The 14,881-nt window shown below is 43.6% G+C and overlaps 1 protein-coding gene across 1 annotated transcript; it reads right to left on the reverse strand.

Annotated features, from left to right (window-relative positions):
- Nucleotides 1-7,554: 7,554 nt before the first annotated feature.
- On the reverse strand, nucleotides 7,555-12,743 carry LOC125507912 (calcineurin B-like protein 2). Its single transcript, XM_048672437.1, has 9 exons — nucleotides 12,435-12,743; nucleotides 12,102-12,315; nucleotides 11,909-11,991; nucleotides 11,684-11,743; nucleotides 10,179-10,287; nucleotides 9,849-9,901; nucleotides 9,094-9,174; nucleotides 8,716-8,828; nucleotides 7,555-8,037 (listed from the first exon to the last, which is right to left on the reverse strand). Exons 2-9 carry the CDS (start codon nucleotides 12,220-12,222, stop codon nucleotides 7,980-7,982), a joined length of 678 nt encoding a protein of 225 aa, XP_048528394.1. The 5' UTR covers nucleotides 12,223-12,315; nucleotides 12,435-12,743; the 3' UTR covers nucleotides 7,555-7,979.
- Nucleotides 12,744-14,881: the final 2,138 nt, after the last annotated feature.

Below are 14,881 nucleotides of genomic sequence, written 5' to 3' on the forward strand. Positions count from 1 at the left end.
TGAGCCTGTTTTCTGGGCCCGAACCCGGCCCAAACACGTAAAAGCCCGTCGGGCTTCGGGCCGGCCCGGCCCGTCCTTTAGGAAAACGTGAAAACGATGGGCCCGGGCCCGGCCCGACCTTCGGGCTCAAAATCTAGGCCCGAGCCCGGCCCGGCAGCGGCGTCAGGCCGAGCCGAGTCGGGCCGGGCTGCCCATAGCCAGGACTACCCTCGAGCCTCCAGATCCCTTCGCCGCCAGCCTCCCACCTCCTCCCCGGCTCCCGGCGATGCCCGCCCCCCATCTCCTTCCTGGACGCAGTTTCGGTGCCTTAAAGGCACCTGCCTTTGGGTCACTGACATGTGGACCAGCCACCTGTTGGGCCCACATGTCATAGACAGAAAGGTAGGTGCCTTAAGGCACCGAAGCATCGTCGCTTCTCCCTCGATCCCGGTGTCACCACACCCACCTTCTCCCTCACTCCCGGCACCGCCTCGACCTCCAACCTCCCTGGATCTCGGCTCCCGGCGCCGCCCGCCCCCCATCTCCTCCCCCGATCCCGGCGTCACCCCGCCCCCACCTTCTCCCTCACTCCCGGCGCCGCCCGACCCCAAACCTCCCTGGATCCCGGCGCCGCCCCGCCCCCACCTCCTCCCTCGCTCCCGGCCGCCCATGCCGCCTATGTGCGCCCCTCCCACACACTCCCGACCTCCTCCCGACGCACGTGCCACCGCCCCTACTCCTCCCTCCTCCAGGAGGGTGCGTCGCCGCCCCTATTCCTCTTTGCCAACTCCTTGTCCAAGTCCACGGCAGCCGCGTCCTGCATCAGCGGTGCGACGAGGAATTGGGAGGGACGAGAGAGAGGAGGAAACGAGAGAGAGAGGAGGAGATGGGAGGAGGAAGGAAGGAAGCAGTGTGTGGGGCTCACCGACGCGACGGCGTTTGCCGGAGGCTGGCTGGCGGTGGGGTCACGCGGCAACGGCGGCGTGTGTGTGGCACTTTCCCTGGTGGCGCGAGCAGGAGCGTGAAGGTGCACGGGAGGCGTAGGCACTGCGGCGAGATGGGCTTCGGATGGCCGAGATCGGGCTGCAACGGGCCCTGGCGTTGCTGGTGGCTTTGGGGAGCTGACCTCGATGTCAACTTCTACTTCATGTACAACAATAATCTGTATCAGAGAAGGTTCGTGATGCAAATGCCTACTCCTTTACCCTGTTTTATCAGTTTCAAGTAGACCTTGGCAACCTATCCACTGAACTGCGACGCCGCCAGCCTCTACCGTGCTCCTCCCTGCCCCAGCTCGCCTCCATGCATCTGGCGCCGCAGGACGACCACGACGCTCGCCCCACCACCGCCAAGTGCCTCCACGACAAAGTGGTAATTGAAATTGTAGTAATGTGAATTGATGTGTTGTTTCTTCTTGCAGTTGAGGATGACCGTGAGACCGTGATGGCAAGACAGAAGCGACCTTGGCTCGGCCATATCCGCCTCTCTGAACTGGCGATAATGCTTCTCTACTGAGTTAGGTAACAAACATTGAGACGAACACGACGCACATTGTTGCCTCAACCATGTCTGCCTCTCTGAACTTTCTATAGATTTTCATGGTTTTTGCAGAGTAGCTGAGCTTTGTTGTTTTATTCCTGCATATTCAGGAATTTTGTTGTGAAGCTAAGGCGGGTGTTAAGACAAAGTTTATTGCATGTAAGAAATGACCAAGCTTTTTTTTTTGAAACCGTACACCCGCAGGCATACGTTACTTGTATTTATACGAGTCGGAAAACAGTACATACAAACGTAGATACCAGACGTACAAATACGAAAATACAGGAAGGATACAAGCCGTAGAGCTGGCCCCGCCATACATCGCAGAAGACCTCAAACAAAGAAAATTTGCAACCCCATCCTTGGTCTTCTCCGCCGATGCCGCTCCGTCGCGTCGAAGCCAACCACCACCGCTGGAGGCCGGAAATAACACGAAGGAGCGGCTCACATAGAGCTGAAGGAACCCCTTGCACATTGGCGTTGGTGAGCCGCAGTAGACACCAGATGCAAAGAACTGGATTCGATCCTAATTTTTCCATCGGCCGGAGGCAACGGCCATGTCGGCCGTGCTCCCCAAGCTCCTTCACCTCCAGGCCTGGGGACGACGCCACTCTGCCTCCCTGAAGACAGCCAGGCCCTTCCACCGCGAGCCAGATCCGATGCCAGCCGTGGACTCCATCCATCCCAAGCAGGGCACCGTCAGCACTGCTCCCAGCCGTACCTCCGGTCGATCCCTGCAGCAAAACACACATAGTCCTCACACGCTCCTCGGCGCCGCACAGAAGCACGTCACCGGAGCAGGGTTGGAGCAGGAGGAACCAAACACCCACAAGCTTCTCGCCGGAAGTAGGACTCCCAACGAAACGCGGTCGAAGCCGGGGCACCTTTATTCCGACGCGGCGCCGTCGCCGGCGTCTCAACGACGCCTCCTGGAACCTATCTACAGGCCCGTGCTTCCCCGAGGCTCCCCCCCACCTGCCGAGGCCAAGCCGGCCATCGGAGGCGAGGAGGAGCGGCGAGGTCGCCGACGGAAAGACAGGAGATCTCGGGCTACTTCTGTTCGCCTCTCGCGTTCTGTGGAGAGTTCAGCTTTGTTGTTTTATTCCTACATATTCAGGAATTTTGTAGGTACCATACAATGTTAGCGAGGACAATGATTGGGGGCTTGAGATTTTCGAAGTAAAGAGGTGCTTGGAGGAGGCACGCGTCGCAGGTTTGACTGTTCAGGCTATGGTGATCATAAAACCCGTATAACCGACGAAACAGGTATGCAAACAAATATTTGCAATAACATAAACAAATCTAAAAGGTTCGCTAAAATATTGCTGCAACTCAAAATCTGCAAGCTCTGCTCTAGGTACTTTCTGTGACCAACCAGGAGGAAATAGTAGAATGTTGTCGAAAAGAAGGTTTGGTTATGCATGCTTGCCGATGAAGTTTGCACTTGGTGAACTGCGGTAGTTTTGTGACACGGACGTGTGTGTAGACATCCTACATTTGTATAAATGTATTTACAGGTATACCAAGACAAGCTCTATATGGAGGACATGAAGTTCAGTTCTTTCAAGAAAGTTGCCAGATCACTTGGGTATGACGAGAATGGCATCTCCATAGTGTTATTTCATTCGGGGGCAATTTTTTGTTCATTAGAAACACTGCAGAAGGGGAAGCTACATGTTGATATGTAAAATTCCCTTCGTGACTTGTTTAGGAATGACGGCGCTACACCTAGCTAGCGCCATGGACGGCTCAAGGTCGCTTGTGATGAGATCATCAATCTTGAAGGACAGGTTGAGAATATGGACCTCTTGGACGACAATGTCGTTGTTGTTGTAAAACATGGTGTTGGTGTTTCAGTTGAAATAGGCAAGGGCAGTCGTCCCGAGGCTGCCCTTATTCAGGCTTCCAGATCGAGCGGCACCTTTATCGATTGAAGTCATATCCTCTGACATGAGTAACTTATTCCCCCTTATTTCTATCTTATATCTTCAACTGTATTGACATCAAAACAGTGTCAGGATTATAGACATGTATCGTCGTTATTACCAATCAGATCAGTGGTACAAGTCTTTGTTCCTTGATGCCGAGTGTTTAGCCACAAGAGGCGTTAGAAGAGCCCCGACGGAATCTATCGAGCCTTCTGTCTGTGTAGTCTGCAACTTGACAAGGTTAAATGTGAGATTCTTTTCATTCTGAATAATATCTATGGCAACATCTTACATTTAATCCAATTAGCCTTTCCTTTTAATTTCCCAGTATTCTAGGGAAAGCAAACGGAGCTCATGGAACTGATGCAACCGTAATCACACGCTTCGACGGTACTGTTGCTTATAAGCATGCCTTTTGCTGATATGATAGTTTGCATTAACTTTGTAATCTTTAATTGTATGCCAGCAGTTCTCTGACTATGCTTTAAATGAGAGCAGTTTACATCGCTAGGATATGGGCATCAGAGATTAAGAAGAAAATGGGCTTGACAGAATTTGTTATATACATCTTTCATGTTCCCTCTGTAGAGCGCCCTTGGGTAGTTACTTCGTTTTGATGTTTTAGGTGCTATCCTTATTGCTTCACTGTCAAAATATAATTATTGCCTTGGCCAATAGAATAAGATGATGACTTGTGGAACATACATTTTAATAGGTCACTACAGACCAGAATCAGCGGCGGAGCCAACGTATAAACGTTGGGTTCACTTGAACCCAACAAATTTTGCTTCGTACGTGCTCGTAGGGACATGTTTGACTGACCTGAATCCAGTAAAAAATTCTAGCTGACCCCATCAAATATCGTGAGCAGCTAAGCAAAGGGCCCAAAAGCCCACAGGCACTTGATGCCCAGGCGGCCAGCCGGCCAGGCCTAAACTGTGATTACTCACATACTCTGTACTCGTGTTTTGTTGTTTATTATACATGCACACACACGTTTCCCTAAAAAAATATACACACGCACGTAGGCAAACACTTTGTCGAGTCGTCGTCTGTTAGTTTTCCAATTCGCATCTCTCCTCGTCTGTTTGTGTTCCTTGCGTCTAGATCGACAGGGACAACAATTTTCACCAAAATTTGAGGTAATTAGGTTACATTGCCACATCTCGTCATCTCCTGTCTATTCTATCTAGCCTAATAGCCTAGTATACCATAGTGATCTTTTTGCCCTAGTTTTTGCTATATATTTTTCAAATTTGTTATGTGGGGAAAGATATAGTTTCTACAATTAGTAATGTGGTAGTGTTCAATCTTTTTAAGGCGATGAAAGATTGGAAGGGGCCGCTCTAAATGTGAGTGGGTTTACAAGCTTCGTTTGCTTGATGGTATTTATTTTAAACTTGTCAATCTAAGTTGTCATTGTTTCAATATCTCGGGAAGATGAGAAGCTAAATCTGGAGCTTTAAAGTTATTTGACACTACTCTATTATTTATAATATGTAAAAATGTGCTTTTATAATTTTATGGAACTGATATGCCTTGCACTCTTCAGTTTTTAATGCAGCACCAAATGTTCGTCATAGTGTTTATGGGTGTTATAATTTTGTTGCAACTAGACTTTAATCTTCATAATTTAGTGTCAAGTTCTCATAAAAGAGTGAATGGGTGAACCCAATGGCCAAATTTTCTGGTTCCGCCCCTGACCAGAATATGAGTGATATCTATATAACATAAAAAGTTACCCAGGGAATCGGACTAATTGGTTTTGCTTGCTTAGTGCGTGAGGGGTGCACTGGTTGTAATCGCCCCTAGGGGCATCCTGCTGTACTTTGTCTTCTTCCTTATTTCAGTGAAGTGATGCTCCGACAGCTTTTCGTCAAAAAAAAGTGCTAAGCACCAGATTCCCATTTCTTGATAATGGCAAGAGTCTCTGGAATTGGATTGTGGTGAAGAGACTTATTATCCGTCGATACATGTTGGTTCAGAGAGATCTTGTGTTGTGGTATGTATAAGTATGCCATTTTTATCCCTCTTAAGCTGAGCCTGAAGATTAAACTTATATGGGATCGCTGTTATAGAACTTTGGTCAAGTTTTAAAATAAATTCATTCACAAAAATGCACACCGAATGATTGAAGACATGCTACCATGCTGCTTGCAGGATGTCTTTGATACTAAAGAGAAAGAACATGGCATAAGGCCATCGATGATGTGCTGCACAAAATACATGCTCTCCATCCGTCAAGGAAGCAAGTCGTAAATCAACATGGTCAAGTTGTAGTGACGTGTTAAAGGCAAAAAACTTTCACACATTTTCTGTTCCATTCACAATTATTTGAAGGGCTGCTTATCGGTTTTAAATCTTGAAGCTTGCACGGTCACTAATATGACCATGCTATTTTAGAGTGATAACCTTCATCTCAGGCAGTAATGAAACATGAAATGCCAGTTGACTAACAGTAATAAACACCAAGAATACTGGTTGATGTTAATGGGAATTAGGAGGTTATATTTAGACATGATTAGCGATGATTCATTTTATGCTCGTGTGGAATGGGCCAAGCCGATTTGCGTGGTGAGTATTGTCCGTTACATGTTTTAAGACCTTCGACGTGAAATTTTCATACTAACTACATATATTTTTTGTGCAGGATGAATATGAGTTGAGAAAACAGTTTTTATTATACTTGCTAAAACATTATGGAAATGAAGCTAAAGACAACTTTTCATATATTGTGAAAGAATTTCTTAAACGCATCATCTAGATATTAATAATTTTATAATAGATGTTTAGTTGGAACATCACTCAGTTTGTTACATGGACATGCCATTAATGTTTCTTTTTGACAATTTACATTGCAAAAATGTACTTTAATTAGTACTAATTCTATTTAAATTGTGTTTGTGTTATATTGTCTGTATGTGTGAAATTTAACATGCATTATCTTTATAAAACTCTTATAAACTATTTTAAGAGTCCGTGGCAACGCACGGGCATTGTACTAGTTCTATTTATCCCACACAATCAATCCTTGATTTAATTAGCAGCCCGCCCCATTCTATCCACTATGTGGCCCAGGACAGACTGGCTATATGAAAGTGTGTGTGCATGCAGACTTAAATGGGTTTTTCGACTTGCTAAAAAAATATGTTTTTCGAGGTTAACTTTAACCTAATGTTAGAGCAATAATATATGACATGCAACTTACATAAAGATACCGTCAAATTCGTATGTGAAAGGAGCTAATGATATAATTTTCACATTATACATCTCATATTGAAGAGAAGCTTGTCCAACATCGTCTGAGATGGTTTAGGCATATTCAGCGCAAGCCTCCAAAAGCTCCGGTGCATAGTGGACGGCTAAAGCGTACAGAGAATGTCAAGAAAGGGCGGGATAGACCGAATTTGACATGAAAGAAGTCCGTTAAGAGAGACCTGAAGGATTGGAGTATCACCAAAGAGCTAGCTATGGACAGAAGTGCGTGAAAGCTTGCTATCCATGTGCCAGAGCCATGAGTTGGTTGCGAGATCTTATGGGTTTCACCTCTAGCCTACCCCAACTTGTTTGGGACTAAAGGCTTTGTTGTTTTTGTTGTTGTAGTCAAAAGCGGTCTTAAAAACCGCATTAGACCTATAGATGTAAGGAGGGAGTACAGAACATAGCATGGCCACTGCCACATATGATTCAGACGGATATAAAAGTTAGGAGTAAGAATATTACCTCAAGTGTCCGTGTACAATACTTACGCGTAATAAAACAACTCAATCTCGAAGCCGATCTAAATAGGAAAACCCAGACATGGGTGTCCCTTGATCTTGTAGATCTATTTTTAAATCTCAGCCATCAATCTTTATGGTTAACATAAATAAAATCAATACATATAAAAGAGTGACAGAAGGAGAACTATGAAAACCTCCGTCCTAATATTAAGGTAAAGATAAAATGCGACTCGACCTAACAGAGGAATATTTTGTAACCCTAATTTCTGTAAGATGAACAAAGGGTTGATCAATACTCCCTCCATCCCATAATGCGAGACGTTTTTTTTACTCTAGTGTAGTGTCAAAAAACATCTTACATTATGTGAATCATGCGAGGAAACGGGTAAACAAAATCCAATCCATTTTCTGCTCCACTTTACTATAGATTGCAAAGCAATGGACAAACTTCCCAGCAAAAGATAACAAACAATGTCAAGGCTGTTTCCATTTTTGTACACACAGCAGAATTCCCAGAGGATTGGACCTGATCGCTAACCAGCCAAAAACCAAAGAGGGGAAGAGGAGAAACTGGGAACTTCAGATAAGAGATAACAGCTTACCCAAAGGCTCCCAACAATACTAAATTCTTCAAATGAAAGAAGCAAAGTTATTTGACAACAATTTGCGTTCTCAAATTCAACATCCTCCAGAGCACTGAGGCCTCTAGCTCTCTGCCGATCCAAAGTTCCAAACAGTCCGATGCCAAAACTTTACAAAATTACCGCAAGCTTATCTTCTGATGTTCCGATTCGAAATAACTGCAAGAATTTCAGGTATCGTCAACCTGAGAATGGAAGACGAAGCTTGGAAATGTTGTGGTGATGTCCCTGCTCACGATGGCAAAGTTAGCTTGAGAATTATATAAAGAATAGAGGTACTGGAAATATGTCATATACTGCTCACGTCTAGGAATCTGTCTTGACAAAAATAAAAGACATAAAACCTAACTATTTTCTATTAAAGACTTGTAGCCTTCTGGCTCCCGACATGCAGTGGTTTGCTTGAGGCTGAAGCACTAACTGAGCACACATGTTTGAAATAATTTGGTGCAGTTCATCAACAGTGCATGAATTCCCAAATACTTGAGCCAACATGCTTTACTCAATAGCACTATTTGCATGTACACAGCTGAAGTTTGATTAACCACATCTCAAGTATGTGACTCTCCAGACAACACTGTTTCACATTACAAGATATTTCAATGGTAATTTGGCACTAAATCGAGAATGAAATTTCTATCAATCTTTATTCAAGAGCAGCAGGTAACTGGCAAACATAAGCGAAGAGCACTGTGTTGAGGTGTGGAAGATACATAAAAAGAACCAACATATAGAAAAAACTAAATTTCTTGAGTAAAATCAAAGAAAAACTTTGTCACTTGACACTAACTGAGAAATAAATTCTTATCCACGAGCATCAGTAAACCGTTAAAAGTAAATGCACTGAGTAGAAGATACACATAAAAAGAACCATCATATATAGAAAAACAAAAGGAAATATCTTACTTGAGGTACTGGAGAGTCATGTTCTTCAGTAAAGATGGATGTCGAAGAACCAGATTGTGCCACTCTTCCCTGTCAATTTTTCCATCATGCTTTGTGTCTGCCTCCTCAAACGTCTTATCATGAGGGGAAAAACAACAAATTTAACATGGGTTACAATCATCATGCAACAGGAGGAAAACAGGGAATGAGGAATACTTGTATTGAAAAAGAAAGAAAGGAAAACAGTATTCGTGCAATTTAATAATAGAAATGCTATGTGGAACTGTCATATACAAGAATCGAGAATTGCAGCACTACATAATACAAGTTAGAGAATTAATGCCTAATACGTGCTATAATCAAGGGTTAACAAAACAATCATGGACAACTGTAACACACCTTATCAATTATGTTCTCTATAATTTCATCAGACAGATTCATTCCTGACTCCGCAAGTGTGGCAACAACCATCTGCTTAACCTGATAACCAAATATATGCGTTAAGATGAAGCAAACAGAGAAAGCTCAACCAAACGATTGACACACTGCACAAACTTAGCCTCAAGAATACAATAGCAGTTCTTCAAAGCTAAACGATATAATTCCTGAATCTCAACAATAAGGCCAACTGCAATATGTTAACTCCCTCCGTCCCAAAATATAAGATCATTTTTTAGACACTATGATAGTCTAAAAAATGATCTTATATTTTGGGACGGAGGGAGTAGGAATTAAACCTCAATCTGTTGGGAACAAGACTGATAATTCACCTTTTTTTTAAATAGTAACAAGCCTGATTGAACTACTGGTCTCTTAACTTTAGCATAACCATTAACCAGCACTACCCAGATACTGCCTCTACATTCAGAGAATTGTTTCATAACTTTGTAAACCCTCATTCAATCAGTGATTATCAGAAAGCCTGGGCCTTCCTATCATCAGTTGTGTGGGCATACATGGTCACCATACCATAACTACTCAAGATAACTGACAAGGCCATCAAGTTCAAAAGACATTAACTTGAATAAAGCATAATTTCATGTATCAGAGACAATACAGGAACATTTTGAATTATTTACAATGCTGTACAAGCTAATATATTTAGCCAACATGCTAGACCTGACGGGTTACAACACTGGAAATAGTATCAATACCTCCTGTCTCTCAATGAAGCCTTGTTGCTTAAGATCATATAGCTGGAATGAAACTGTAAAAGATGACATGAACTTCAGATCTTCCAGCTCATAAAGAGGATGTGACAAGGCAGGAGCATAACATAAAATATTAAGATCCTTAAATTCCTCTATTTAACCACAAACACAAGTACAGTATCCAGAAATTGATGATTAGACTAGGGTTGGTGAGAATCCTTGCATACATTTATATTTGAAGAGGTATCACCATTATGATGATACAATCTAGAGTCTGGATATAATTGCATATTTGGGAACCAAATTCTCTAGCTACAAGATAAATGAACTCACAGTCAATTTTCTCTTCAACTGAAGCATTTGGGTGAAACACTGAGAGTGCACGAGCAAACTCTTCAAACCCTAAAATTCCATTGTGCTTTGTGTCGAACAAATCGAATACCTGCACAGGCAGGGAAAATATCAAGAACACAAGAACATAATGTGTAAAAAAGGTAAACTATTTGTCAATTCATGCAGCAATAGTAAAAGAAATGATATTCACGCAGCTGTTCCTTTTACATATAATGACATAATATGGTCCTCAACATTTTTGGCTTCCAAGTTCTCAAAAGGAAACTCTCCAGCTAAAATTGATAGATCCATCTTGGTAAGTTGATGACCTTCCATACAGAGGAACACAGCCATGTAATTTGAATAAACTTCAAGTATCAAAAAATAGCTATGGACTATGCATTTAGCACCAGTGTCTAGTAACCATGAAGAACTAGCCAAATGTTGGATAACCACATCACAACTCAAATATAGAAGCACACTGAGTTTTGACAAGAGATACACAAGGCATTCCTGCTGATAATAAAATAAACTACAGGGCAAATCAGTCAAGTGATGCACATATGCAGCTTCCAGTTAGAAATAACACAATACTGCATGAACATGCTGAATCAAGGAAAAAACTAACTCTGGTGCATGCGATGCACGTCACACTTTTAGGAGCTATGATATGTCATCAAACTGGTACATTATGTAAGAAGAGTATCATCTCAAAGTTATTGCTATATTCTTTTATTCAAGAAACTTGACATATAACAGTATTGCTTTAAAGCAAGCATGCATGATAACACATGCTCATGGTAAAAGAGCGAGAAGCCTACAAATTTCTGAGCTGGGCAAAAAAGGAAGCATGTGGAGTAACACACAGGACAAAGGGCACCCCATGGGCCACAGAAGGTGAATACTTGAAATATTCACTGTCTGATCAAATTGTCTTGACCACTGGTTGAAGGTAGCTAACAGGTAGACATAGACCGCACATGATTAACCAATGATGGACATTATTTAGAAAATTGTCTAGCGAAAATACAAGAAAGAAAGGGTAGATCCTATTTCAGACTCCTGAAAATCATATAGTAATGCTCGCGAAACCATGCCATGGGCTGAATCGGATACTCCGAATCCATATCGGAATTCGTATGTTATTAGCTCTATCCAAAATCTTGCCAAATCGGAGTCGGACTCCGAGAAACGCATAAATGGCTGAGTGATACTATGATGCATGAATATCTGAAGCGAGGGTCAGCAGAATTCTGCTAACTCATACTATTTCCACAAAATAATTACGAGTCAATTAGTGCATGTGTTGCATCAATAAGTATTGAACAGAGTTCAATTGCCGATACAACATCAACAATCAAGAACCCCTGAATCTCATTGATTTTGACCAGGTCCCTAAAAATAGCAAGTGCGTGGCAGTAATACTGATACCAAATATGCAACGACAACATCATGACAAGCAGCAGTACACAGCAATCAACTGCGTTGAACTAAAGCGGACTTACACGATCAGCGAAGAGGCTCTCCTTCTTGCTCGTCTTGAAGAGCGCTAATTGGAACTCCTCCTGCACAGTGCGAATAAATCAGAACGACAGAGCCACAGCACCCGGCGGATGATTCACAATACCTAAATACAATCCTCAGAACATAACCTACAGTGATACGCAATCTACAGTGCTTACATACACAGAATTGAGCTGCGAAACAAGCACTCGTCAGCAACCACCTACCTTGTTAATCAGCCCGTCATCGATCACGGCGCTGCTTATCTTCTTGAAGAGCTCGTACAGCGCCTCGACCTCGCTCACGCTAACTGCGCCACGCACAGAAATCCAACCCAGTTCAGCGCTCAATTCAGTTCAGTTCCCCCGCCACGAAATTGAAGCAGAAAACAACGGCGACCAAAAGCGCAGAGGGACGTACAGACGGTCTCCCGCGCGAGGACCTGGGGGTCCTCGAGTCCCCGCGGCTGCTTGAGCTCGAGGTCGCAGCACTTGAAGAGGACCGCGAGGAGGTGCTTCACGCCGTCGAGACACTGCACCATGGTATGCGCTCCGCTACCTCCGCCAACAACGCCCCCGCGGGACCCCCTCTAGTCATCGCGGCCGCCCATTCCGCGGCCGACCGGTCTTCGATCCTGCGCGGGTCGACCACCACCCAGTCAGTCAGCCGCAGCGCTGAACCCGCGTCGTGAGGCGGAAGATCCGGTCGCCCGGGCTCTGGACTCTATAGCAAAGGGGGAGCGGACGGGCGTACCTGGGGGTCTCCCTCCGGGAGGGGAAGGAGCGGCGCGTGGGGCACGATCCGCCCTCTCGCTCGCCGCCGGTGGTCGTCGCGGGGGGCGGCGGGGTGGCTAGGGCACCGGGGATTCGAGGAGGGGGAGAGGGAGGGGGGAGCTCTGGCGGCAGCGGCAGCGGCAGCGGCAGCAGCGGGCGGAAGGAAGCAATCAATCGAGTAGCGTGCGCGGACGGGACGCGTCTCGTCTCCGCCCCGTCGTTTTGTTTCCCTGGGGTGGGAGTGGGAGGTTCGTTTGGGGTGCGCCGACCCCCCGTCCGGGCCTCGTTGCCATTTCGGGCTCATGATTGGGCTGCGGGTTCGCAGGGGGTGGGGCCCACCGCGGCGAGCCACCGCACGCAGCAGAGGAGCCAAGCCGGAAGGAGGAGGAGGGGGAGAGCGAGCGAGCGAGGGAGGGAGGCCGCCCAACTGCTTAGTTCCCCGGGATACTTTACGCCTGTCTCCGTGCCACTCGCTTTATTTTTTTATTTCGGTCGCCATCTACCGTTTGCTTGTCTGCCTATAAGAGGTGATTTTGTTGATAAGGCAGTGGAAACTTTTGAAAAGAGATTGAGTGAATATATCACTTATTTTACATACTGTCTGGGTTTTTTTTATAGATGATACATAGACTTTTTTTCTCTCCTTTTTCTTCATGTCCCATGTACTCCATGTTGTACATTATAGGGGTAGGGCTAACTATGAGAGTTAACAAAGTCACATCTAACGTCCACATCATTTGATTTTACCCGGAGATTCGTGGGGATTTTCTTTTCTTCTTTTTTCTGTTTGATTGATCAAATAATGTATAAGTTAGATGTGAATTTGTTAATTATCATCTAGATGAGAATTAGCAAATATGTAGATTATAGCCACGAGCCATAGAGTTTCAATGTATGACTACATGCTAATGTGCGATTTGCCGTCCCATTCTCCACTCGTGATTAAACTTTTTTTTCTCCAGCGGGTTATGCGGCCAATTGTTTTCATTTTGGTTTATCCACATTGGCTTGGTTTTATTTATATTGTGGCAGTGTTTTTCTTTCATTTGTATATCGTGTTGAGGCTATTGAGGACAAATATTTGTTATGAGAGGAGAGTGATGTTGTTACGTGCGTGGTTATGGAGTCCTTGCACGTTTTGGCCGTAGCGTCTAAAAGTGATGGTTGTGTGAGCCCCTTGGGAAATCTTATTTCATATTGAAACCATTGAATTGCTGCTATCACGCTAACATGGGCCACGCATGAAGCTCTCGCTCGCTCGGCTTGGCTCGCTGCTCTGCTAGCTCGCGTCGTTTCGTTTTTCACTCGCTCCACTGCTAGCTCCAAAAAAAGTCTATCGTATTATTTATTCGAAGAGGTCCACTATTCAGAAAATCTTTGGTTTTAATATTTTTAAATTTTCAAAAATGAATCTTTAAAAAATGTTCATGAGTTTAAAAATATTCATGGATTTAAACAATGTTCTTAAATTTGAAAAAGGTTCTTAAATTAAAAATATCAAAGGCTGTAAAATATTTGTGAACTTTTAAAATAATCATGAATTCAAAAAAATGTTTATATTTTTATTAATGTTTATGACTTATTAAGTGTAAAATAAAAAAGAGAAGAAAACAAAAAATATAAAGTAGAAACAGAAAAAGAAAAGGCAAGAAATAACCAATAGAAAACCCATTAAATCCGGTGAAAAACATAGAAAATGAAATAAAATGTAAGAATAAAAAGAGAAGATAAAAGAAAAAAACAAACAAGAAAGATAAAGGCAAGAAAACCCAAAAGAAAAACTATTTGAACTGGTGAAAAACACATATAGAAAGAAAACAAAAAATCAAGCAATACCTTCTCATAACCAGGAAAACTAGCTGGCCCAACGGCACACAGAGGGGCTCCTAGCATCTCCCACAACCCTCTATGAGGAGGCTCCAAATCTGGAGTTCCCGCTAACAGAAAATAAAAAGCTTCAAATCTTTTTTTAACTTATCTTGCATGTAATGTCCAATGAATCATTCAAGCATTTCAGTCTGGCATAGCAGACAATACCTGTCGTGTGGTAAAAAGAAACTAGAGCGGTAATCCATTTCTGAGCCCAGGCTCAGCTGCACCTGCCTTTACGAAAAAAATCAAAACAAATACTAGAAAAATTCAAAAATTTACAAAAAAATTTGTGTGGTAGATAATTTGATGCGTGAGGTACGCTTCAGTTTTCAAATCATTTGGACATCTGAGCAGCTCTCGGAAAAAAAAGACAAATTCAAGGTCTGTAAAACATGTTTACTGTTCAAGCACTGTTCTGACCTGATTTATCTTTTTTGCTGCGAGCTTCTCAGAAGTTCAAATGATCCAAAATTTGGAGTGGACCTCACGTGATAAATTGTCTACCATGCAAAAAAATATTGATTTTTTTGTGATTTTTTTTCCTGAACGGGTGCA

The sequence above is a fragment of the Triticum urartu genome, chromosome 5, assembly GCF_003073215.2.
Source record: "Triticum urartu cultivar G1812 chromosome 5, Tu2.1, whole genome shotgun sequence".
In the NCBI taxonomy this organism is placed as follows: Eukaryota; Viridiplantae; Streptophyta; class Magnoliopsida; order Poales; family Poaceae; genus Triticum; species Triticum urartu.